Source organism: Galeopterus variegatus, unplaced genomic scaffold (assembly GCF_000696425.1).
Source record: "Galeopterus variegatus unplaced genomic scaffold, G_variegatus-3.0.2 Scaffold2578, whole genome shotgun sequence".
Classification (NCBI taxonomy): domain Eukaryota; kingdom Metazoa; phylum Chordata; class Mammalia; order Dermoptera; family Cynocephalidae; genus Galeopterus; species Galeopterus variegatus.
Genome location: NW_007728689.1, coordinates 190,989 through 217,365, shown reverse-complemented (window position 1 = coordinate 217,365; position 26,377 = coordinate 190,989). Strand labels below are relative to the sequence as shown.

Below are 26,377 nucleotides of genomic sequence, written 5' to 3'. Positions count from 1 at the left end.
ACTGCCTGACAACAGTAGATGCTCGGGAATTGGTATAATGAAAAACCTCAGAACTCCCCAGGTGGAGCTGCATTTGGCACTGCGGAGCCGAGCAGGGGCTGTTTTCAGTACAGAATGTCCCCGGCGACCTGGCATCGCAGCTCAGAAGATGTGAAATCAAAAGGTTCCACTTCAGAAATGCAGATGCGGCTGTGTGGGAAAGCTCTCTTTGTAGGAAGCCCTTCATGAAAACGCTAAACTCCAAAGTTGCTTGTAGCCTGCAGCCCAGGTCCCCAGAGGGACCCCTTCAGAGGACTGCCCTTTGGCCCCACAAGCCTTAGAACTGCCAGAGTATTTCTGGCGGGTCAACCTTCACGTTGACCTGCATTTAAATGCTCTGTTTCAGCCCCAGCACAAGTATACAGGACACATCTGCATGAAAATCCACACAGATCTCTGTGAATGAATATTCCCCATTCCCGTTTTGAGCTTTTTGAGCTTTTTGGTGCTTACAGGTGCCCCACAGAGAACACTTGAACCAGGGCCAACAGAATGGTGAAAGAGGGTGGGTCAGTCACTTGCAGGAAAACCCTGTTGGGCCAGGATTTCCACCAGAGGTCTGGAGTGATGCAGGGGCAGCTCGGGAGGCAGGCAGCTGAGGCTCACATCCCGGGTCCACTATCTAATAGCTGTGTGACCTTAGGCAAGGTACTCAATCTCTCTGAGCTCGCGTTTACTCATCTGTAAAATGGGGCTTATAATAATTACCACTTTGATGTGATTAAGAGATGAGAGTCTCTGTGGATAGACAGCTCTTAGAGCAGTGCCTGGCACACAGTGTTCAAGAGATTTTAAATATCTATCTATATATACATACATACATACACACTTATCTCACTCCAATAATACATATGATTATTGAAAGATAATTATCCCCTTGCAATCCATTTTCTATTCTTCTGGAGTAATATTTCTAAAATGAGAATCAGATCATGCCACTTTCCTGCTTAAAATTCTTCCTTGGCTCCTGCATTTCTCCTGGGATAAAGAGTCAGCCCTCACCACAGTCTACAGGAACTTACACACCCCTTCTCAGGCTTTCAGCACACACCATCCTCTTTCCCATTCTATTTGCTCCATCTCTGATTTTTTGAATATAAGACCTTTCCACCTTGGGGGTCTTCACAAAACGTGTACTTTCTGCTCCTCTCTCGACTCCATTTTCCTGGGAAATCCTACTCTACTCCCTGTCTGAAATGGCTCATCTACTGATTGGTTATCTTATTGTCTTTCTCCCCCATTCTAACTTTCTGAGATCGGAGACCTTATTTGTAGTGTTAGTTGCTCTATTCCAGCTCCTATGATAGTGCCTGGCACAAGAAACTTAGTAAACACTTGAATGAGCAAAAGGAGCTTTCTCAGCTCTCAGCCTGTGCTCAGGCCTCCCACTGTCCCTCCCATAGATGGTCATGACTGCCCGATAGTGCCGAGAAGTGTCCTCTGCTGATGCCATCTGTTGAGGTCTTCTCTGGGCCAGGGCCTGCGCCAGGACTCATAAGTGCTGCTGTGCCCAAAGCCGGCCTGCTCTCCAAAGATGTGATCAACTCCCTCCAGCTGGCTGGAGGCACATTTCTGTCTCTTCTGGGCCAGAGAAAGGTAAGGATGTCATCAGTGATGGGCAGTTGCTCCATTAGGTGCTCTGGGGAGTCTGCTCAGTGTGGGGGGCACAGAAGGAAGCAGCTGGCATTGCTGGAGAAGGGCGAGCTGTCAGGATGGAACTGGCCAGAAACACTGACAGGTACCTACAGCATTGTGGCAAGGGTCCTGGGTTTGCCTTCTCCCTGCTTAAATTCAGATGGCTGTCTACTATAAGTCCCCAACAAGCCAGGCCACGGGCAGAACACACAGGGACACGGGCCTCTACCATAGGGAGGTTGTGATTTGGTGGTTGGGTCTTGGGGTCAGACAGACCTGGGCATGAGTCTGTGTTTTCTGCTGCTTATTGACAGTGTGATCGTAAAAAATTACTCAACCTTCCTGAGCCTCAGTTAACTAATCCACAGAATGGGAGTGATGATACTTGCCTTGAAGTGTGGTTGGCAGGATTACAGGAGATCGGCTATAAAAAAAATCCAGCACAACACCTAGCACATGACAAATACTCTGTAAATGGTGGCTGGGGTGGTTTGCAGGGCAGACAGGACACTCTTCCTTGCTTTTGTAAAGGCCAGGGTGGGCAGAATTTCCTGGAGTCCTCCCTACTCCAGAGCACATGCTATATGTGCCACTCTGTGCTTGTCACTTCTGCACTGCTCTGACCTTCTCCTGCATGCATGTCCCCCCTAATTAAATTGTAGATCAGGAGAAACTTCCACTGAGCTGCTCTTTGGACCCCAGACGCCTACCCTCTAGCCCTTTGGAGCTAACCAGTGCCAGGCCAGGTCCCTCCCTCTCCTTCACCCAACGCTTTCTTGTCATCATCTTCTGCCACACTCACTCTCAAAGAAATGTGTCTCAGCCCTGTGCCTTCCTCCCTCCTGGCCAAGCCCTGTTCCTTTCATGTCTACTGTTAGTGCTCTGTGTGTGTGTGTGTGTGTGTGTGTGCATGCGTGCACACACACAGGCGCACACTGTCAGCCTGTTTTCCATGATGTTCTCGGACCTCATATCCTAATACAAATCCCTTCTTCCAATAATTGTGCTTTGGGGGAGATATGTCACCCTTCTCTTCTCCTCTCCTTGGGATATCAGTTGTTGGACAACAAATCTATGATCAGGGTCCTCAGACCACAATCAGTATCAAAACTCCTGGATATTAACCAGGGGTGGACGATGTGGGCACATTGATCAACAGCATGAGATTCTGATTCTCCTCTGCAGCCCTTATGAAGATGTAGGCTGGCAAAGTTTGTTTCCAGAACCAGGAAGACCTGATGTTTGTAAACATTCCAATAAATAGAAGCAAACAGAATTTTAGGTTGCTGTTCTTCTAGGATAGTGAAGTAAGCCAGAATCTAAAAGGATACTTGTATTGTAATAATTGTACTTTCTGAAGGCAGTGAGGCTCTACCTTTGCAGAGAGCGTTTGTGGGGCTGAGATGTCCCACATCTATTTCTGCCCTGCTTTCAATAAGATTTTGCAGGCTTGCCTTTTAAATCAGGAACTTAATGCTGACTTACAGCAGGTATGTCCCTGTATTCCTCACTGCCAATGTGTAATGACTGGAGTGGTTCTCAAAGTATTATCCATGGATCCCGAGGGTGGGGGGGTGGGGGGGGTTAGTCCCTGAGACCCTTTCAGGGGTTTATGAGGCCAAAACTATTTTTGTAATAAGATCAAAATATTATTTCCCTTTTCCATTGTGTTGACATTTGTATAGATGGCACAAAATCAGTAGAGGGGAAAACTGCTAGCACTTTAGCATGAACCAGGGCAATGGTACGAAGTAGTCACTTTCTTCTTCACCTCTGTGCACTTGCAGGTGAAAAAAAAAATCCAGTTTCACTTAAGAATGCAGAAAAATTATTGTATTAACTCTAGCCTCTTGAGCACACAGTCTTAAGCACTTCTGCTGCGCATGATGTACATTGGTCATCTTGGGCAAAAGCACCTGTGTAATTGAGTTGCAAGCTAAACTAGCCAGTTTTTCAATTTTTTCATGAAACACTATTTTTGCTTAAAAGAATGACTGGTGAAATGGTTATTCAGACATGGGTACTTAGTAGACAATTTCTTGAAAATGAACAAAGTGAGCCTGTTACTTCAAGGAAAACCACTGATGGTATTTGTTGCCAATGATAAAATTTGAGCTTCCAAGTGAAAATTAAAAATTTGGAAAACTTGTAATTACCACATTGAGCTTGGCAGCTTCCCTTTACTCAGAGACTTTTCTGAGGAGATTGGTGGTGATATTAATGGAAATTATTTTTTTATATACATCACATAAGGAAATGTGTCAACATTTGGAAGATCTGCATAACTTAATAAGCCAATATTTTCCAAATGACCAAGCTGTGATGTTCCAAGATCATGCACAGGGAAAAGTTCCATTCAAAGTGCAAGATGGACCAGTGAATTTTAACATAACAGAGGACGAAGTGTTCAATAATACAGGTGCAGTTTCCACACTACAACTAGCCTTTCAGAAACTACTACTTGTTAAATTTGGTGTATTATCAAAGAAGAATATCCATAATTATTAAAACACTCCTCCCTTTTCCAACTACATATCTGTGTATCTTCTTATACTTTACCTAAATCAACATATCTCAACAGAGTGAATGCTGAAACAGATATGAAAATCCAGCTGTCTTCTAAGAAGCCAGACATTGAAGAGATTTGCAAAAATATAAAACAACCCCACTCTTCTCAATTAAATTTCTCTTGGTTTGTTTGTCCTAAAAATATGCTTTTTATATAAACAAGTGATGGGTATATAATTGTTATTTTAAAATGGAATAATAAATACATATTAAAATTTTTTCTCAGTGTTAGTTTCTAATATGGTAAATATCAATAAGTTTAACCCACATATACACAAGTTCTTGGAGTCCTTAGATCTCAGGGATCTGAGACCCAAAAGTTTTAGAACTTCTGGTGTGATGGGTAAGAGCGTAGGATTTGGGGCCAGACAAATCTGTTTTCTAATGCTGAGTAGGCTGCTTACCGATGAGGAGACTTGGGCAAGTGATTTTTAGTTCCCTGAAATTTCCTCACCCCTTAAAGAGGGCACATGGAACTGTAGCCCTACTTCACTGAGGACTTGCAAGGACAAAATGAGCAAATGATAGCTCAGATACAATCGAGAGGAGACACAGAGAGAAGAGGGCAGCGAGAGTTTGCAGAGGGCTGACCGGGGGAAAAGTCGCTTCCCATTTGGATGGCATTGCTGGGGCCTTGCATGCTTGCAATAGACTCCCACACCTTGCCCTTTGGAGAAATGCTGGGGAGCTTTGTTTTTGCTTCTTCTCAGTGAATTAAGCTTAATTTTGTTTCGTAAGCTGGCAGCTCTGCCTGAGATAACTAATGACGCCAGAGGGGGCTGCAAAACCAGCATTGGGAACTCTGGAACTGGACTTGGCCACTGTCCCTGAACCAGAGGCTCCGAGCCAGTTTCTGGGCCAGCTTTCACTTTCTCCAGCACTCATTTTCCTCCTCATTGCTCTGGAGGCATCCTCCCCACACCTGCCCGGCAGATGGCTCAGGGACAGAAGTGAGGACTGACTTCTTTGCTGTGCTTTGAAAGCCATGCCCGGCCAAGGGAAGTACTACGATTCCAAAGCAGAAAATCAGGTCTCCTCCCCAAACACTGAAGTCTACAATATAATTGCATCCAATTATCTTTGTTATTTCCGTCTTGTTTCACCAGCTTTGGGAAAAAGCACCCACAGCCTTGTTTTCATGGCATTTTCTTCCTTTGATAAGTGTCAGTTGGTACTCAATTAGCGCAGGAAAGAGAGGTACCTGGGTCGTTTTCTGCGACCTCCATCCCACAGCACAGCCTGGCCCAAGGAAAGTGTGTGAAGCTCACTATACAGTTGGCATTTGCTTGTGCAGATCTTTGAGGGCATGGCTCCAGCCCAAACCCAGGGCTGACACAGGCTTTTCAGTGACTGTCAAGATCTCCCTTTTTCCCCTTGGGCTGGCAGCCCTTGCTACAGTCTCCCTGAGCACTGGGAAATGCCAGGAGCCACAACACACATCCAAGGATCTATTTGCTAATCTAAGAAGCTGGCATGCTCAGGTTCTACCCCAGGAGGCATTGGCAGGGCAGGGCAAAGAAACATGCCCTGTAGGAGTCTGGGTTGCATTCTATTGCTTGTGTCTGAAGGTAATGCTAAGCTAGTCCAGAGGAGGGGGTGTGCCTGGGGTCTAGGGGGAGAGAGCATCAAAGTACAAACATGCAATGTGCGTGGAGAGTGGGGGTGTGTGATTGTGTGGCTCCTTGGGCGTTCTGGGCTTCTGCCAGTCCCTCCCCTGGCTCTGCCCACTGCTGATGCAAGGCCTTTGCTTGTGCAGTAACTCCCTCCCTCCTACCTGTATGCTCCTCAGCCCTCCTATGAGAAGCTTTCTCTGAGTTTCACATCTAAGTCAAACCTCTCACTTTAGGATGTTCTTGCAACCCTGCACCTCTTTTTTGTAGCATTTTTCACGGTAGTCACTTCACATGTTCTTCTGAGATGATCACGTTCAGGTCTACCTTCCCCAATAAACCATGGACCCCAAGAGGGTAGGGATCACACCTGTTTTGCTCACCATCATCTCTCCAGGGTTAGCAGAGTCCCTGACACATGAGGCCCCTAATCCATACATGCTGAGTGAATGAATTAAGCAATGAATGAATGCAAGGATGACCATGGTTTGTGGTGGTTGTGTGAGTGGCTGATGGTGATGCTCATCGGGCCCCAGCTGTGCTGCTCCTGGCACATTCCAGAGAGGCCCCCCTGACTGTGGGACTGTGCCTTGTCCATCTGTGTGAAATTTCCAGGGGGCAGAAATTAAGGTTTTCTCCACAATATTAAAAACTTTTCAGGAAGAGAACAGCACCTTTTTCATTTAACTGGGAACTTCTGGTACAGGCACAAGATCTGAGGAGTCAGTGGCAGGAGCTCAGGCTATGGAATAAGAAGACTTCTGTTCTGAGGATAAACAGGACTCAGAACCAAGACCTCATCTGCGAAATGGGGCCACATGCTTCATAGGGTTAAGGTGGAACAGGATCATATTCATAAAAATGTTTTGTAAGCCATAGTGCCCATTGGACAAAGTTTTCGCAATTATCCTGCACTGTTGCTGGAATCAGATGGAGAGAGTGCCAAGGAACTAGGACAGTAGAATGCAGAGCAAGGGATTTGGGGATGATATAGAAAAATGAGGCAATACATCGCCTGTACAACTGTGCATGGGAGCCCTGGGCCTCAGCATCCTTCCACTTGTATCTGGAGTATCTTTAGGCAGAGCAGGGTCAGACACTCCTTCCGTGCCAGGGGGAGCTGTGCTTCCTGTTCCCTTGTCAAAGCCCATGTCTGTCATCTTGGTGAAGGCTCTACTGCCATTTTGCTGGGATCTATCCACACAGGGCACCCCCAGGCAGTGTTGCTTGGGATACTGGGGGTGTGAAGTGTGAAGGATGCTGATCGTGGTGAGATTACAGGGAGCTCAGAGTGGGGTGAAGGTACTTACAGCTCGGTCACGTCCTTGGGCATGCCTTTGGGGAGGGCGCGGAGCCCCCTGTTGCTGCATCGCACCACCGTGTCCACGCAGGTGCACTGCTCCGGGCAGCGTGGGCTCAGCTGGCAGCTGCTCTCGTCGTTGCCTGTGGGGAGCCGGAGAGGGTGAGTGTGGTGGGAGACCAAGCCCGCTAGGGGGAGCGGTTGAGCAAGGTCCGGTGTTCTCTACAAAGGCAGGCTCCCCCTGCCCCCAATTTGAGTCAGATCCAGGAATAAGGTACCTGCTGGTCTCATCCATGGTTGGAAGGGGAAGGATACATGCCCTGAATTGCGGGAGGAGTTGCCTGCTTTCTACTGCATTTGACATAAAATGAGGACTATCGAAGAGGCTAACCAAGACTTGATTAACCAGAGTAACAGGAGAGAGGTCACTGTTAACCTGAGCAGGAATAGGCCAAACTGCCTGAAGGACTGGTCAGGGGTTGGGGTAGAGCCTTGTCTTTTTCCCTTTCTCTTTCTTCCCTCCCACCACTACACAGTCCCTTGGGTAGGGAGTGTGCCACCAGTCCCCATTATACCCTCACCTCAGTTATCTGCAAACTAGTTAATCAGTTCCTAGATAACCCAAAATTGATCAAGTAAAGAACTATGCTGGCTTGAAATTTATGCAAACAAATGTGCCCTTTGGGATCCTGAGGCCCTAAGCCTCAGATCTCCCTGTGTTTATACCCCCTAGCCAGTAACAGAACTTTTCTTGAACTGTTTCCCGTGAGCACATACTCTGATCCTCATCATCATGCAAACAGGAAGACTGACCAGAGCTCTCATGTACAGTTGTGTAGGTTGTGTACTGCAGAAGGGTGCCAAATCATCTTAGGGGCATCAATTTCACTGTGGATTTGGTAGATTAGTATATTTGGTACAACTGTGTTCTCACAGATGGCAGTGTCTTGTTTTAATGAAGTCAGTATATTATGACAGATTTCTGATCAATGAAAGTAAAATGACTTCAGAAAGGGGTACTTTTTCTTAATTTGCACTAAGGAGCCACATGGGCTAGCAGCAGATCTACAGAGCCCTTTTCAGCTGCAGCTGGGTGCCCAAAGGCCAGAGTGGAATCGGACGTCAGGGATTCCTGAGCTGTAGCTCTCAGCTGGACTTCTCTTCTCCTGCATCACCTTTGCCTCCCCAGGGACTGCCACCCCCTCCCCCCAGCCTTCTCACCTTCGCAGGTGAAGTCCTGGATGGCCACATCCTGGATGGGAATCTCCTTGAGGAAAAATGGCTTCTGGCACCTAGGGTTCCCACTGACAATCCTCCTCTTCCTCAACCACTTGCCAAGCCAGGCCAGGTGACAGTTGCAGTTGAAAGGGTTGGATAGAAGGTTTCTGGAAGGAGAGAAGGGCCCTCTCTGAGTGGTTAGCCTCTACCCTTCTACTGTGGGAACTGGCCCTGGGATCTGCTTCTGCAACCCCAGGGCCCGGCTCTCCAGGTGGGGGAGGAGGAGGTCTGGGGAAGGAAACACAGACTCTCTTCTAAAATCCAGGTGCAATCTTTGCAAGTGTCTCATTCCAGACCTCCACTGCTGACATGACCATGGTCTCTTGCCACAGCCTCCCTTGTCCGCTGAGCTCCGGCTGTGTGAGGGGCCTCTGCTTCCTCGGTGGAGATTTTCTTACACTTAGAGCCTTCGCAGGTGCTGTTCTTCCTGCCAGGAATGTGCCTCTCTACAGTTTGCCTGGCTAGCTCCTCCTTATCCTTCAGTCCTCAGCTTCAGTGACACCTCATCAAAGAAGCTTTTCCTGAGTCCCTCATCCAAAGTGGGACAGTTCAGCCCTGTCCTGTCTTCTCTCCTTCCCTTCATTTCCTCCGTAGCAGCCATCAGCGCGTGTCATGACCACTTTCTGTGCCTGCTCGATACATGCCTGGCACCTTGGACGCTAAGTTCCATGAGGGTAGGGCTGGGGCTGTTTGCCTCTGTGCACCAGAAACTGGCATGACATCATTACAGGCACTTTACACATATCTGCGAAGTGACAGGACTGGACTGATGGAGGGATGAGGGGACGATAGTAGCTATCACTTTCTGAGTGTTTACTACAGGACTGGGACCACGTTGAATACTTTATAAATCCATTATCTTACAACAACCTTTTGAAGAAGGGAAGATTGTTCTCATCTCACAAATGAGGAAAGTAAAGCTTAAGGAGGTCGTACAAGAGGGCCAGACAGTCCTTGAGTGGCTGCCGTATGACCTGGCAATTAACAGCCTGGGTGTCAGCTATTCAGAGGTACGAGTCTTGGCTCTGACACTTGGTAGCTGTGTGAAGATGGGCAAGTGACTTCACGTGTCAGAGCTGGTTCCCTTAATGCATTGTGCTGCTGTCCCTCTTGGCATCTTATATATCTTTGGATTCCCAGTGTGGAGGCACCCAGAAGGGGCTAAAAATGGGCTAAAATCAACCAACCTGCTGATGTTAGTTCCTGATCTATTGCCCCCCCGTTGATGTCATTCATTCACTCAATTCATTCATTTATTCCACAGTACATACTGGGCATTTACTTATGCTCCAGGCACAGCATGGAAGATACAGCAGTGAACAAAACAGCTGTATATACTTGTCCTTCCAGAACTCATATGATGGGAGGCAGGCAATATACAATTAACAATAAATAAGTACTACAGTACTATATTAGGAAATGGATAGTGTTATGTACAAATTAGGAGAGCAGGGATGCAGGGACTTGGGGTGGTGGCAGAGGAGTAGAATGGGGGTGAGACAGGTGACACAAGCACAGAATGAAGGGGAGCGAGGCCAGGAGGAAGAGCGTTCCAGGTAGTGGGAACAGCCAGTGCTAAGCCCCAAGGTGAGAATGGCCGGGAGTGTGGAAGAACAGTGCGGAGGCCGGTGGAGCTAGACTGGAGGGAGGCTGGGGACTGCGGAGTCATGAGGACTAGATGACGTGGGGCCTTCAGGTCATGTTGGCTTTTATTCTCATTCAGAAGAGGAGCACTCATTTAGGATGGGCACATGGGAGGTCAACAACGAGCAGCTACAAGAGGGGTGCAACGATTGCCTTTTTCCTCTGTCTTCCTAAGGCTCTTTGGGGAAGGGAAGAGACAGGACAATAAAGTAGCAACTGAGCACAGCAGAGCCACATGGACGTGCTATGAGTAGAAGTAAAACTCATGTGTCGAGTGCTTGCTATACCTCAGGCCCCGTATCAACAGATTCAATCCTCATCAGCATCCTAGGAGGTGGATTATGCAAAAGGGAAAATGGAGCACAAAGAGATGAGGTGACTTGTCCAAGGTCACACAGCTAACAAGAGGTAAAGCCAGGATTTGAACCCAGGACATTTGATTTTAGAGTCTTCACGATTATTCCACACGGCCTCCCTTACCTACACAGTGACCTTGCTGGATATGAGCACTTATTTAGGTGTCCAGAAAGCTGGGTTCTAACTCGGGTTCTGATACCCATTGAAGCAGCCAATGACATCTTTTTGAAATCCCTGTCTGATCATGTCTGGGTCTACTTAAAAGTCTCAGTGTTCCTGATGTGCTCTGATGAAGACCAAGATGGCCCATGGCAGTCCTGCAGCCTGGCCCCAGCCTCCTCTCCAGCCTCACCTTATACCCTGAGCTCTCTCACTCAGTGCTATGACCACACTGGGCTTTGCTCAGTCCCACATATTTGCTCTGCTCCAACCAACCACAGGGCCTTTGCACATGCTCTTCCCTCTAATGGAAATGTACTTTCCACTCTCTTCAACAAGCTAACTTCCACTCACTTTCCAGAACCTAGCTCTAGTGTTTCTCAATAAAGCCTTTGTTGAGTTTTCATATCACTTTTTGTGGTAATTCACTCTGCTGTGAACTCCAGAAAGGAGTGGCAAGGTCTATGTATCTTCAGCAACTAGATAGTGTCTGGTACATACAGGGAGCCTGATAAATGTTTAAGTGGACAGATGAATAGATGATCTTTGCCAAAGATAGCAGGGAGCTGGGAGGGGAGAGCCCAGAGTGAGCAGGCAGTGGATCCAAGAGAACTTACATGGTGGACAGGGAGACAAGTGTGGTAAAGGCCCCAGGTGTGATGGTGGTGATCCGGTTGTCATAGAGGGACAGCAGCCTCACCGAACTCAGGCCAGCAAAGGTGTCATTGCTCACACAGCTGATCAAGTTACTCCTCAGCATCCTGCAGGGAGAAGGGTGGGAATGAGGGAACACAGGCTTTATCCACCGTGGTGTGTGTGTGTATGGCTGGGATGGTTTTGCCAACTTCGAAGCCCAGTGCTCCGAAGCCATGGATCTCCATGGGGGCTGCATGTAAATGTGTGTGTACATTCTTGTGTGTGCATGCTTTATTTATTGTGGAAGCATACACCATACATATATATGCACACGCATACATACTATATGATTATTAGTGTGTGCATGTATATTTCTAGGAGGAGAAGGGAGAATCGAGAAGTGGCTGTGGACATCAGCTTGTGTGTAAGTGTGTGTGCTTGTATGTCTATGCCATTTGTGTGTTTATGTGCACATTGCCTATGTCCGCATATACATCTATGTTTGTGGGTAACTGTGTGAGCATGTGCCTCTATCAGCATGTTTCTGGTATGATCTATATACGTGTATGCATGAGAGGGAGTGACCTTGAGTGTGTTGGGTGTGTATGTTGAGCTTTGTTCAGCATTCTAAGTTCTTTCCCATCAAAGGCTGGAAAATGTCTGATGATTTAGGCTTCAGGGGGCCAAGGCAGCACCTGGCTCCTGCCAGCTTTCACGGTTGTCTCTAATTTCCCTGCATTCTCATCTCCCTCTGGGCCTTGGCACAGGCCCTGGACACTTACAGGGTCTTGAGGCCGCTGAGGCCGCGGAACATGCGCCCATGCACGGTCTCCAGCTGGTTTCCTGTCAGCATCAGCTCCTGCACGCCGGCCGCACCGTCAAAGGCACCCTCGCGCATCTCCTTGATCTTATTGTTGCTCAGGTTTCTAGAAGGAGGGGACAGAATGGGGGAGAGTCAAGGGGGCCAGAGAGTCAAGATGCAGGGAGGGAGTCACCAGCCCTGTAGCCAGCTGGGGACTCTCAGGACTCCCTGCAGCTGAGGACTGGATTGGTCAACAGCACCTGTGCGTGGAAGTGGAGACCCCCAGCACGCACAGGTGGGGCTAACTGTGTGAAATAGACTGTGTGGGATTTGAAGTGTTTTCAGTGTAATCTTTTCAAAGTCCCGGGGGACTGGTAGATTTAAAACAGTGATTCTCAAACTTATTTTGTCTCTTCACCAGAGTCTTGAGAATCACTAAGGAGTGATTCCCAAGAGAAGGGTAGGAGAAAAATATAAAACATGCCCCCCCACCCCGTGGAAGCAGCGCATTTGTGGAGCTTCTGGCTCTTTCACCAGATCCCTGATGTAAATAGATGATTTCTAGTCACTACTCGCTGAGGACTTATTATGTACTAGGCAGCACGTCAGGGATTTGGCCAACATAATCACATCAAACCCTCAAAACAACACCCATCAGACAGATACTATTATTGTCCCATTTATGAATGGGAGGACTGATGGTCAGAGAGATTAAGTAACTTGCCCGCAGTCACACAGCTGCGAGAGCTGGGATTTGAAGCCAGGTTTCTTGACACATAAAAAGTGCTTCACTGAACTGCCTTGTTCATAAGCAAATGTTCCTTTGGTGATGTGGATACTCACTCCCTTATATCAGGTAAAATTCAGGGTTTGGAATATTGTGTTTTCTTAAAGTGTGCTCAGTCCTATCAAGCCCTCGGTGCTGCCATTTCTGGTTCTGCCTCTGAGCTCTGAGAGCAGGCCTCTCATGACCAATGCTGCAGGCCTCACAAAGATCCACATTGCAAGCAGATCCTGCACAGCCATTAGCACTGCAAGTACCCAGGTTCTCCCTGCCTGCCAGTGGGCCTCCATAGATCACCCAAATATCCCAGCCTGAAAGGCATCCCTGGACGGAGGGATGGAACCAAAGGTGACGGTGTCTACACAAGCTAAGGGAAGGGTCAGCCTCCCAAGCAAAGAGCCCATCAATTGCCTTGCTTAAGGAACTGTCTTCTGCAAACAGTAATATCCATGGGTGGAGATGGAGCCTGCTAACTCACTGAGCACACTGAAGCTGTTAGAACTGGTGGGCTCTCAGAGATGGATGGACCAGGTGCCCTATTTCACTATTAGGGATACTGGAGGGGTAGGGCACTGCTTCAGGTCACGGAGCATGAGAAGGGGATATAGGACCACACCAAGTCCCTGGTAATTTTGTTCCTCTCAAGCTCACCTCCCTGCTAGGCTCTGGGCTGACCCACAGCAACCCCAGGGGAGAAGCTTCCCTTGGTGACAGGACTGGTGCACCCAGGGCCCAATGCAGGCTGCTTTTGCTTTTCCCAAGGAGGGACCGGGCCCCCAAGGCACGGAAATGCCCACCCCTGTGGGCAGGTGTGGCGGAAATAGATGATGCCTCAGTTTCCTCTCTCGCTCCCCCTCTGCTCCTCCTCATGACCCCGTTCTCCTTTTCCCTTACTGTCCTGCCAAGAAAATAAGAGCAAATCCTCCCCAGATTCCCTTTTGCAAGGTCTGCGAGTCAGAAGACTTGAACTGGATTTCTGCTCCCTGCCTGGCTCTCCTTAAATTTGGCTGGTTTTCTAATTAATCCTGGTAGCCCTGGTCTGGGATAACCCAGGAACGAAGGTTATGCACTGGGGATACTGCAAATTACCCCCAAATTAGACATTGGAGGAGAGACAAAGGCTCTCCCAGTAGCTATAACTCACTCGAATGCTGGAGGAGAAGGATTTTGCTCCAGAGAATTGGGCTTCTTGGGGGATTAAAGTACAAGGGACGGGCAATGAAGATGAGTTAAGGCAGCTATGAAGTGGGAGGGTTCCCATTTCCTGACATCTGTTTCTTTAAACCAGCAAAATTAACATCACATTACTGTAAGGTTTGTGAATTGGATTTCCTCAGGCTGGAAGAACGGAAAACAGGAGAATAAAAAAGGGGGACAGAATTTTCCAGAAGAGCTGGCTGCTGTTTTCTATCCATCCATCAAAGCACTGCTCACAACTACAGGTGGCAGTGGCTGGAGGACCGAGAGCACCCCAGAAACAAAATGGGTGCATGGGGGCTCTATAAGAGCTCTACCAGATTCTCAGAGCAGTATCTTTCTGAAGATGCCCTGGATCCCAGGAATCCCCAAAACGCAAAAACAGGGCCACCCAGGGGGCCACTCTCCATCTTTGTCTCTGCAGACCCACCTGAAGGAAAACTGTTTCCTCATAGTTTTGACTCAGATGAGGATGGCGGGGGTGGAGGAGTGGGTCTTGCACCTGAGAGGACACAGCCTCGGAAGCTCCCACCCAGGTCCAGGCTTGGTTCAGAAGGGTGTCAGTCCCCACTGCCTCTGCCAGCTACTGGGTGCACCTTTCAGACTCTGTTCTCATTCTTCCCAAGAAACGCGAAGGCCGTTAGAGGCTGGGGGCTCATCTGGCCACCTCTGGAAAGGCTGAGTCCCATAAGGAAAGCCCTAGTAACTCCTAGGCCCATGTCTTTTCAGGGTTGTAGGATAGCCCATAAGCTCTGGCAACAGGGAAGGAGCTGTAATCCTGTTTACAGTCCAGTCCCAGATGGAAATGCAGCAGGAGAGAGCTAAGTGGATCTTCCTGGAAACCAAGGGCACTGGGTCATGACCGAGAGTATGTCTGGCACACTGTCAGGACGGGGAGATCCTGTCCACCTCCTTAGGGGGCTCTCCCTTCCCCTGAGGTGGAAATTCTACTTCAAGCTGGAGTTGCAAGCTCAAGTGTCCATGGGATCCAGGCAGGTGACTGAATAGTAACTAGAAGCAGGCCCAGTGGGGACGAAGGTGCTAGGAAATACATGCTCCATCTAAGGGGCAGCTGCTCCTTAGCTCAGCTCGACTAGTACCATCTGGGAATGTGGGCCAGTTCTACCAGATTGTCTGATGTTCCGAAAGACACCAGAAATCTAGATGTTTTTTTCCTGCGAAAACTCCTAACTTTCAAAAGCAGGTAACTAACCTTATTAAAAACATCACCACCAACAACAAATCCAACTGTGTGCACCTGCTTTTGGCTAGAGGACCGCTAGTTTTCAGCCTCTGGTTGAGACTCTCCTTCAGCATAAGAGCTGACCTGGAAGTCTGCCTGCGAGAGGTCTTGACTGTGCTCTGGGTGTGACGGCACTCGAAATGCTGCGTGGAGTTGCCACCGTACTGACAACCCAGTGTGTGCTTTTGTTTGCATCCCTGAGCACATGGGACACTCATGGAAATCCCAAGGAGGACAGGCTCAACTGCATTATTCCAATTGAAAGGTAAGGGCAAACTTAGGGCCCTAGTCCTGCAGTTCTTGAAAAGGCTTAGCAAGCCCAGGCTCAGCTAGCTTTACCCACTCTGGTAGGAAGACCTCCAGACGGACCCACCACCTCCTCTATGAAGGTGTAGGGGTGATGATGGGGGCCAGAGCACAAAGACCCCTTACTTGATAAAAAGAGTTGCCATCAAGTTATTTTAAATCACTGGCTACAGCTGGTGGCATTTGGGACTGGATTTGCCCCACTGGGTCATTTGGTTGGTTGGCTAGTACTATGTATATGGATTTATGCACACACACAGACACACATGTGTTTATTGCCTTCAGATGTGGTGTGCGTTCCCCAGCTAACCTGCCCTGTCACCACTCCTGGCTCTTGGCTCTGCCTGCCACTTGACTTTTGACCTTGGACAAGTTACTTAACTTTCTGGGTTTCAGCTTCTTCATTTGTAAAGTGAAGCAGTCTCAAAGCTATTTTGTTTTTCTTGGTGGTGGTTAAATGAATTAATATCAGCACCGTCTGGCACAGAGTATAGTGTTTAATAAGTGTTAGTTGCTAGTTATTATTATATGGTCTTGTACCCAGCCACTTTCCACATTTATGCTGCTCCCTGGGCTCATGAAAGTGTTTGAGTGTACATTCCCTGTTTTAAACATGTAACCAGTGACTCTGGGTCACTCAACCCTGATGCCCTCTCCTGTCTTCCTGCACCCTCTCTCCCTGGTAGCACAGCCAGAGGCTGTTTCTTTCATGTTTATTTCCTCATAGTGACTTCTGGAAGGAAGGTAGATTTATTTCTAGTACACAAATGATGAAACTAAGGCTCAGAAAGGCTAAGGACATTAGTAGAGTCACATAGATGGGGAGGGGAAGAGCTGAACTCAGAAGGAATGCAGGTCTATCTGCCAGTTCTCCCCCCATACCTGGATTTCTGGTTGCTCTTGAGAAGTGGAGATGTTTGGCAGCCCTGACTTTTATTCCAGCATGGCAAATGTTGGGACGAGCTGAGTGACATCTGGCCCTTTTGATGAGATCTGGGCCTACACTTTGCTACAGTCCCACTACTCCCTTATGTTGCTTGGTTGATAAGGCTGGGAGTTGCTTGCCGCTTACTGTGTTTGTGCTGTTGTTTTTCTTGGAGTACAGAAAGCGTTCTCTGGACTCATGTCCCTATCAAAAGTGGAAAGATGAAAGATAAACTCAACGTGCTTGAGTTTCACCTAACATGGGAGAGCATATATTTCTCTGCAGAAGCAAAGACTACCTGATCCTCTTTACTAGACAAATATGTACTTGGCCAGCTTGACTCATTTTAATACCTGCCTCACGTCCACAGGCATGTAAGTTTCTGTTTTGAGGTTAAAAACAAAGTGCTCATTTCTCTGGTTTGAATTAAAAAAGAGCATCTCCTGGCAGGTGATGGGAGATGTTTGTGCTGGGTCCCTGCCGCTAGTGTGGTACTGGACCACAGTAACAACCACATGCCAGGACCGCATGTGCTCCCCTCTCAACTGGTCCTTCACAGTGCCCTCCACTGCTCCTAGTTACAGAACAGTCGCTGGGGCTGTGGACGTGGTGGCTGCAGGCAAGGAAGGAGAGAGGAGGCCTGAGTAGCTCCAGTGAGATCCATATGCTGCACAGGGCAAAGAAGGTCTCTGTCCTGCAGGGTACGGATGGGTGGGAGCACAGAACTAGACAAAAATAAGGAGTTACAGTCAATTCTTATTATTCATGGTAGTTATCTTCCAAAAAGTCGCTGGGAACACTGAATGAGTGAATACTGAACCATTGCTCCTAGACGAAATACAGAGTTAGGCTCCCGTGAGCCTCTGGTCACATTTTCATCCACTGATTAATAAAAAATCTTGTTTTAAGTGTGTTTCTGTTTACAGACACCTTATTTAACATGTATTTTTGATTCATTAACATTGAACTCACTCTAACTCTTGCCTGAATGAAGCTTCTTTAACACATGTATTTCCTCTGCAAGGCACACCACAGTCTTCTCACACTTAGGATCACTAGACTGCACTTCAACCCTATGCTCAGGGGCACAATCAGAACGAAAAACACAAAAATGCAAAATGCATGGCACTAAATAAACTGCAAAAAGGACACTTGTGTACAACCTGAGAGCTGAAACAAGGAGGCAAAACGTTGCCTTGTTCACTCAGCTGTGAGCACTCATGCGGGATGACTCAGTTTTTTTGCTGCTCTGTGCACCCCTGAGAATGACTGCAAAAGCATGAAGAGTCTTGACTTTGGCATTACACACATTTTAGTGAGTGGGTGAATTCGCAAATACGGATTCCACGAATAATAAGGTTCGGCTGTATCTCCTTTGTTCCAGAGGCAGATCCAGACTCTGGGGCCAGGAGACATGGAATATGTGGTGCGGGTAGGGAGAAGGGTCAAAAAGAAGAGTTCCTGGGAGTCAGATGGTAAAGAGCTCCCCTCTGTGCTGGTATCTCTGCTGCGTGCCCAGGAAGGGAAGAGGCTGCAGCAAGCCCCACGTCCCACTAGTGTGACTGCAGACAGACCTGAGTCTGAAGGCCAGCTCTGACATTTATTAGGTGTGGTCTTGGAGACATCACGGAACCTCTCTGAGTCCCGGCTTCCTCCCCTGCACAAAGGGGAATGTGAAGCCAGCCCCAGAAGGGTGAGGACTAAATAAGATCACGTGTGTAAGGCAGGGAGCATGGCCCAGGGCAAGTCCTTTAATAGTGCACTGACATTGTTCCTGTTATCCTTATGACTTGGCCCCAATTCCTAGGCAGGGAGAGGGTATGACGATAGGCAGCCCTGGCAGTGGAGAAGCCAACATGAGTGCGTGGGCCCTTTGCCTAAGTCCAGGCTCTAGTCGGGTCCATCCAGGGACTCCTAGACTGAAACCCACTGTGAGAAGCAGGTGGTATTTTCGCTCTGATGTGCCTCATGGATGTAGAGGCCTTTTGGTTCCATCTAAAAACAGACCTTTAAACTGTCACCTCATAAAAGTTGCCCATGCCCCATTGCTGGTCCTTACCTGGGTCCCTCCTACCACCCATTGGGGTAGACGTTGGATGAGGGTTGGGGGAGGTATGAGCAGGGGGGACATGGGGTCCGGGTGTGGAATGCATGCTCTACACTATACAGGGAAGTTCCATCTTGGTCTGTGTCTCCATGTCCTCTTCCCAGTTCAGGACATTGCAGGGGACAGGAGGAGGCTAGAGGGGCTGGAGCAGAGGGACAGGGAGAGGTTGGTAGCCTGGCATTCTGCTCTTGTCTGGAACACAGACCCTGGCCAGGGAATGGAGACTGCTGCCAAGTTCCTGACTTACATCTTCCGCAGGTTGGGCAATTTCTTGAAGATACCAGTGGCTTCTAGGACTGATATCTCGTTGTCGTTCAGTCGCCTGTTTGGGAAGCAAGAAGATGGATTGGTGGGATGGCTGTGGCTGAGGCACCTGCTTAGCCACCCTTTCCTCGGCTCCCCTCCTGGCTTCAGCTGAGTGGGCTCCTGAACCTCACAATCAGTGAAGGACCACAGAGCCATGGACGACTTCAGCATCTTTCCCATCAGCATGAGGGGCCCAGCAAGGAGAGGAGGCATATGTGAATGTTAGGAAAAAGAGAAAAAAGCTGCCTTCTCCTCCTGGAGGAAGCCCCTTTGATAGGGTGTGGTGTGCTTTTTGAATTCTCTGCATGGGCATGCATTTTTCTGGCACCTGATCAATTGGCAATGATCTGTCTTCATTTTTGGGGGCAACTTAAACGCCCGAGGTAGGTTTCCCCAGGGTCTCCCAATCCTCCAAGCCTCTCAGCTCCTTCCTGACCACTTCCCTCTCCCAGGGTCAGCTCACGGACTAACACCCACCATACGTATGTGCTCAGGGAGAGCAGAAGGGCAAGAAAGGCTGTGCCTTGCTGCAGCCTACGGTGATTTGTGAAGTCAAAGAGAACAAGAATAATCCTGAGATTATTCTTTTATCACCATTTTTTCAGAGCTTACTCCGTGCCAGGATTCAAGATGAATCTGAGCTTGCATTCTCTTTCTTGGTCTTCCCAATCACCTTAGTAGGTAGGCATTATTGCCTCCATTTTACAGCTAAGAAACTGAGTCTCAGATCTGAGAAGCCACCTGCCCAACCTCAGAAAGACTGGAGGAGACAAGGGTCAGCCCCAGTTCTGCCAGCCCCCACATGCTGCCCCCCGCCACCCGCCACTCCATAACTTCTCAGCTCTTCCTCTTGGATAAACAAACACATCCCTTTATTAGCATAGCTAATTGGAGGCTCAGATACGTTTAATCATTCTAGTTGTTTTTTTGCTGTATTACAATGACTTACTTAATATCCATCTTTCTGGTTATACTGTAAGCACCATAAGGGCTGGCAGGGGCTGTATTTTGTTCATTGCAGAAACTGATGGGCCTAGCCCAGTGCCTAACTCATGGTGCATATTCAGAAAATATTTGTAGAATGAATGAATGACCTGTCTTTATTTGAGAGCAAGCTGTCCCCGGGGGATGCCTGCATGTCTGCCCTCAGTCCATCAAGTAGAGGATGGCCAAGGAGTGTCCATATGACTGAGCCAGGAGGAGGCCACCTCCAGGAGACTCTGCCTGGGCTGGCTCGAAGTGACAGGGTGTTTAGGGGTAAGGAGGAGAGAGTTCATGCCCAGATAGGACTTACAGGTCGGCGACATATTCGGGGAGGTGGCTTGGGATGCGGGCCAGCTTCTGGTTGGAGCAGTCCACAATGGTGCCCTCGCAGCGGCACTTCTCAGGGCACATGAGGTCCATGAAGCACTCACTGCTGAACCTGCTGCGGTAATCCTCAGAGCCTGGGCGGGGCCAAAGAGGGGGCATCAGTGTCACCTGAGTTCCTGGTGCAGGGCCTGAGGTTGTGGGTAGTGGGTGTGGGGAGACAAGGACGGACAGACAAGTTGGGGGGTCAAGTGACAGACACAGAAGTGCTGTCATTGTCTGGCCACCTTGCTGTGCTCCCCCTGCCCCCCAGCCCTGCTGCTTTCCATGTGGTCTTTATCATTCGTCACTGTCATTCTTCAGGGATACCAGGCTCAAGGTCTGTGTGTTCCTACGCTTTTAGGTTCATGGACCTATTTGAGAAGCTGATGAAAGTTACGAATTCTCTCCCCAAAGAAATGCTCCTAGGCACATGCAAACAGAATTCAGCCTACGGTATTAGGGGGGCTACCCACTCCACGATGCCTACCATCCATGTATCCTCCAATGTTCGTGATAACCCAGGTGGGAGAGATTTTGATAGGGATTTGATGGGAGCTTCCCCAGGGGCAGAAATTAGGTATGGGAAGGGGTCACAAACTCAGTTGTCTCACAGGTAATGAAATGAGTGAAGGAGACTGAGCATGTGGCTATAAATGACCATTGACTCTCGTCCTTAGTACCGGGAAGACAATATTGAGGGTTGCGGACCTGAAGAATTGGAGCCCACAGCCTTAATGCTGGGGAATTTGGCTCAGGGTTGCCTGATATTCCTGATATATTTCTTTTCCAAGAGAAGCTGGGTATTTAAAAAATATTAGTGATGTATTCAAATTTAAAACACCGTGAAGACAAGCAAGATGCATTTGAGGGTCATACTTGACCTTTGTCTTAGAGAGTAAGTTCTGTTTGACTATAGCGAAGGGCCAGTTCCGATGAGCTAAAAGTCGGAGCTAAGACTTATTTTGTCAAAATCAAATTTCTCTCGAGGTCACACAGTAATGGTAACAGGACTGATAATCTGTCATCTCTGTGAGATGCCCTGGGGAGCTGCTTTAATGATCAGAAATGATGCCCTTGCACCTGGGCAAGCTTCTGTGGGACCATGAATCATGCCGGACGTAGGTGGGGGCGCTCTGGTTCTCCTATCAGACACCAGTGTGTTGATGGGGCTGGGTCTTCTTTCTTCTTTCACCCTGAACATTTCATTAGCACAATGCTGGGCAAAAACAAGAGCTCAGTCCACATTTGTCCAATGCACAAGTGGGGTGCCATTAGCACCAAAGTGCCCTGTATGTATTTTGGAAGTGTTTCGGAGAATTTGAACATCATTTGTTTGCTTAGCTAGTTGAGGCATTACCTTGGTGATCTTATTTGCATTAGGAGAAATATGGGGCACTAGTAGTCCATAGGTTTTAGCAGTGGAGGGCTTGGGTTTGTCCAGGCTTTGCCATTTAACTAGCCTCAATCTTTCCATGTGTAAAATAGGAATCAACTGCCCCTGTCTCACAGAGGCTGCCGTGAAGATGAGGTATGAATGAGGGGTAGAGAGCCTCTGAAAAAGGGTCAAGAGTTGTATCAACGCTTGTGACTCTACCACTGTTTTTTCCTGAAACCTGGCAGAACATTTTGGCATGTCAGAGGCCACTAAAACACCAGTGTAGCTAGTGATAAAGAGCCAGGCACTATTCTTCAAGCTTCAATGGGTGATCCCATTTAATCCTCAAAACACTCTAAGATTATGATACATCTTTTATAAATGGGGAAACTGAGGCCTGCAGGTCACTTGGTCTGAGGCAGAGGGATGAACCCAGGCCGGCTGCTGCCAGGGCCCATGTGACCAGCACTATGCTTTACTGTAGATGTGCTTTTTCCCAAAGGTTTTCCCAAAACCTTTATCCTAGCGCCTCTAGGAATGACCATAAAGTCAGATTTTGTGGAGGTTGGTTGAGCAGGATTTTTTTCTACAGTGGGCTATGGTGAGGCAGGAAGCAGAAGTCTCCTACCCTCTTAGTTTCTCACCCCTCGTATGATCTCCTTCTGATAATTCCTGATTGGAAATGAACTTGATGGGTCTCTGATTCTGAAACAGGAAGTCAGAAACCTGGACCTGTCCTTTCCCTCTCTGCTCCCTCCTAATCCCCCTCCTTCATCTCCCCTTCTACCCTCAGGCTTGGGTGAACAAAATCTGTGCACATATCCCACAGTTATTTGGGTGGCTTTCTGGTCCAATGTATTATGCAAATCTCTTGCCCTTGGCTTGGCAGCATCCGTTCCACTAAATAACCCTGACCTGGACCATTTCCCCCCAGACACATCAGTGTTCCAAGTCCTGGGTGAATTTCATTTTGCAAATCCTGCTGGATGGCTACTCTTTCTTGTTCTCTGCCGGTGGAGCTACACGGTGATGGCACGAAGGGGCATTTTGCACATATACATATATTTTTCCTTCAGAATATGTCCATAATGGGATCTTTGCAAGGCAGAGGAACCCTGACTGCTAATCAAAGGCAGGAAGACAGGAGGGAGCTCAGTTTGCTCTTCAATATGATGAGCCTGAAGACGTGTACCGGCTGGGCTGAGGCTGGGGACAGCCGCCTATTAAATGCATTTTCGTTTTAATCAAGGTGAGAGCAGTCTGTAGTTAGCAGGAATCGCTCTCAGTAGTATAGTTAGATTATAACTGGCGGACCTCTGCAATAGAGCCACTGACCCATTTTAATGAAATGATTTTGCAATTAGATTCAATGGACTAATGTGTTCTTCTCAGCATTTTCTCCCCTGCTGTTTTTGTTATTGCCCTGGTTTGTAATAATGAGGGGGTCGGAATGTGATATTTTATATGAGTGGGAACCACAAATGTTAATAACGGTGTATGTACATAACCAAAAAAGTTCATTCCCCAGTCAGAGCCAGCCCCAAACGCCACCTCCATCACTTCATATTTCATTACTGAAACTACACAGGGTTTCTCGGAGCCATTTGTTATACCTAATGCTCATAACTACCCAAAAGTATTTTTAACTTTTCTAGAGCTTTAAAAGTCAATTTCAATCTCAATGCATATTCGTCACTGCCAGAAATACTTAGGAGGAGAGGACCAACTGAAACAGGCTGCTGCTGCTTCTCTTTGGGGTGAGTTCAGGCAGGAGACATCTCGGAGGATTTGAAGAAGGGCCATAAAACTCAACTCTGGCTGAAACGGGCCTTGGAAGAGCTGATGTCATCTGGCATTTTGCCTGCCCCTGCCCCTGTAGCCCTCCTCCCCTTTTGAAGACAGCTCAGAACAACGACACTCGGTACATGATCACAGACAAGTTTTAATAGACAGGGGTGGGGATAGGAGGTGGAAATGCATAGCAAGGCAATTTTATTATAAATTTCTGCCCTATGGACACTTCCCAGGAGGGACGTATGTGACATTTGGATGGTCAGGGGATTGGGGCAGGTTGGAGCCAAAGCTCCCATTCTGTGGATGGACTTGGCTGGGTTGGGATTGGAGACCAGTGCTGGGCCCAGGATGGCTGCTGCTATGAGCAGTCTGCAATGTGTGTCACCCTTTGGGCATCCAGTTTGTTGACTGGAAGTCACAAATTCATCACTATCTGATCAGCATGTGATGGAATAGGACACAGATTCCAAAATGGAAAGCAACAACACAATCTCCTGGTGACCCTGGGAAAGGAAAATAGGAAGCACCATGATCCCTCTCTTTATTGTTAGAGACCGCAGGTTTCTGCACAGGCCCCACCTGGCATGGAATTAGCACCTGGTAAGGAGCTCAGCATCTCTGTGTTAACTGTGCTTTCAAGGTCAAGGAAACAGACTGCACTTTTGGCTGTGTGGGGATCAGGGCCAAAGTACTCATGAGGAGTGGGGGTCAGGTTCAGAAGGAGAGTCAGGCTACACCAAAAGTCTCAGGCTCAAGCTGGCTTCACCCATTCTCATGCTCACATTCATTTCAAATAAAGTGAATATCAGTAAAGGCGGTGGTGGGGGGAACACAAGCAATATGAGTTCCCCTTCGAGTTAGATACCACTGGGGAAAATAACCTTGGGCTGGGACTCTCCCATGAAACAATGGGGCATAGGCCTCGGGTATACTTGTTCCCTTCAAATGGGAGAAGATAGACAGTGGTTTCTAGCTATCATTCCTTGGCTGGCATCCAGTCTAGATTTGGGGGATGGTGACTCCATTTGGGGTAGGAGATGTGCATACAGATCTTAGATTGGCCCAATACCCCTTTTATCCTGTATCTTAATCTTTCAAGATTCCCACCCTCCTGCCCTTTGTGAGTTGAGACTGGGAGAGGTGGGTCTGGCAGGTGGTGGGCTGCGGTGCTCCAGAGCAGAGGAGAGGTGTCCAGCGGTGGTGGCGGTGGCGGCGGGCCATGCTGCAGGAGAGCACGGTGCTTTCCGCGGTGCTTGACAGAACCATGTTCCGTTTCCATCGTTCCACCACATGGTTAGATCAAGCACAAAGGAAAGCCCCGCGGCGACTGGTCAGAGTCAAGGTCAGGAAGCAGCATCAGAGAGAGGACAGGAGCGCTCAGAGGAAGCAGCGTGAAGAAGCGGAAGCCGGAGCAGGCCCCCACTTAGAGTGATTAGTACCAGGAGTGGGGTTCCACTGGAATGCTTCCGAAGACAGGAGCCCCACCACCCTTGTGCCCTTCCCCAGGGGAGACACAGTAGGAAGGGAGAAGAACAGGTGGGAGACCATCGGACACCTGCACTCAGGAGCATCAAGGCAGAATAGATCTTTCCCAAGGGAATGAAAGAAGACTCAGACATCTGTGGTCATATCACAGGCCTGAACTAAGCCTCTAAACGAATTTAGCAGAGTATCTTCTGCATGCTTTATAACATAGGGCCAATACCAACACCCAAGTGGTTCCACAACAGTCCATTCCTCCATCCTCTTAAATAAAGAGACAATCCACAATCCCAGTGCTCTAACAGAGCAATGATGCTCTTCTTTAGGAAAAAGTGCCCTTTGACATCCCACAATTCAGGAGTCTCCTCAATATCCTTCAGGGTTCCCAGAAACCCTCTGATTTACAGACTTATCCCAGATTGCTTGAGGTATAGTAGAGGAAGAGTTTGGTATCAAAAGAAAATACATCTTCCTAGACAGAGAGGAGGACAGGAAAGCCAATGGGGCCATGGGTTTGGGACTTAGGACCTACAATCACAATGGTCTCAGAACACTGATTTTCACAGAGATGGTGGCCTATGCCCCTCCTGATGAAGGACCTCTTTCAGACTAAGAGAAGGAAAGAAAGGGAGAAGTCAACTGATTAGCCTGAGGGAAAGACACCTGATTCTAGGGGCCTTCTTGATTTCCTAATCTCCTCCTTGGCTGGAAATCAAAAGAGTGGGTGGGGTGGGCCAACTACAAACTATTTCTGAAATCTGAAGTTCTCCAAAATCTGAAATTGATTGCTGACACGATGCACAAAGGAAATGCTTATTGGAGCATTTCAGATTTCAGATTTTCAGATTAGGGATACTCAACTGGTATGTATTCTGCAAATACTCCAAAAAAAAAAAAAAAAATCCCAAATCCAAAATACTTCTGGTCCCACGCATTTTGGATAAAGGGTACTTGACCTGTGCCAATGGTCCTGAATGCCAAGGGCCCAGGTGAGGGTATCCAGTCTTTATGTCCCTATCTGTGATAGATCAGGGGCAGTTTCCATGCACCTGCTGACGTGGAACTCACTCCCACTTAGCTCTGGGATGGAGATGTGTGCACCTTGAAGAGACTGGAGGAGCCAGGGTCAGGTGACTAGGCCCTCCTTGCCTGACCTCTGACAGGAGGGACAGGGTCACCATTCCTTTGCAATGTGTTTTGGGGACTGGGTTCATTAACAAGATGGTCTTAGCATCTCAACAGTTGCACACAGATTGTCTGCAATAATGGATCAGGTAAGAAGAGCCCACCCACAGCTCTGGTCTGGCCTCTCCACCTTTCTAAGCCCTCCCATCTTACCAACTAGGGCTGGCCACTGTAATCTGTACTCAACTCCACTTTGACATCCAGACACGCAGGGCTCTATGAGCACTCTGGTTCGGGGATTTCGTATTTGAATTTGATCAGGACCTCACTACCAGAGCAGGGAAAATCTATCCTT

The 26,377-nt window shown here is 48.2% G+C and overlaps 1 protein-coding gene across 1 annotated transcript in view; it reads right to left on the bottom strand.

The window, feature by feature from the left end:
- Positions 1-26,377, bottom strand: part of SLIT3 (slit homolog 3 (Drosophila)) — a gene marked incomplete at its 5' end in the record, with an annotated part of 205,812 nt that overhangs the window by 63,364 nt on the left and 116,071 nt on the right. Inside the window, 6 exons of the mRNA XM_008582348.1 lie at positions 7,163-7,295; positions 8,374-8,537; positions 11,208-11,351; positions 12,009-12,152; positions 18,838-18,912; positions 20,191-20,341. Coding sequence (XP_008580570.1) covers positions 7,163-7,295; positions 8,374-8,537; positions 11,208-11,351; positions 12,009-12,152; positions 18,838-18,912; positions 20,191-20,341 — 811 coding nt within the window. The remainder of the gene's footprint in view (positions 1-7,162; positions 7,296-8,373; positions 8,538-11,207; positions 11,352-12,008; positions 12,153-18,837; positions 18,913-20,190; positions 20,342-26,377) is intronic.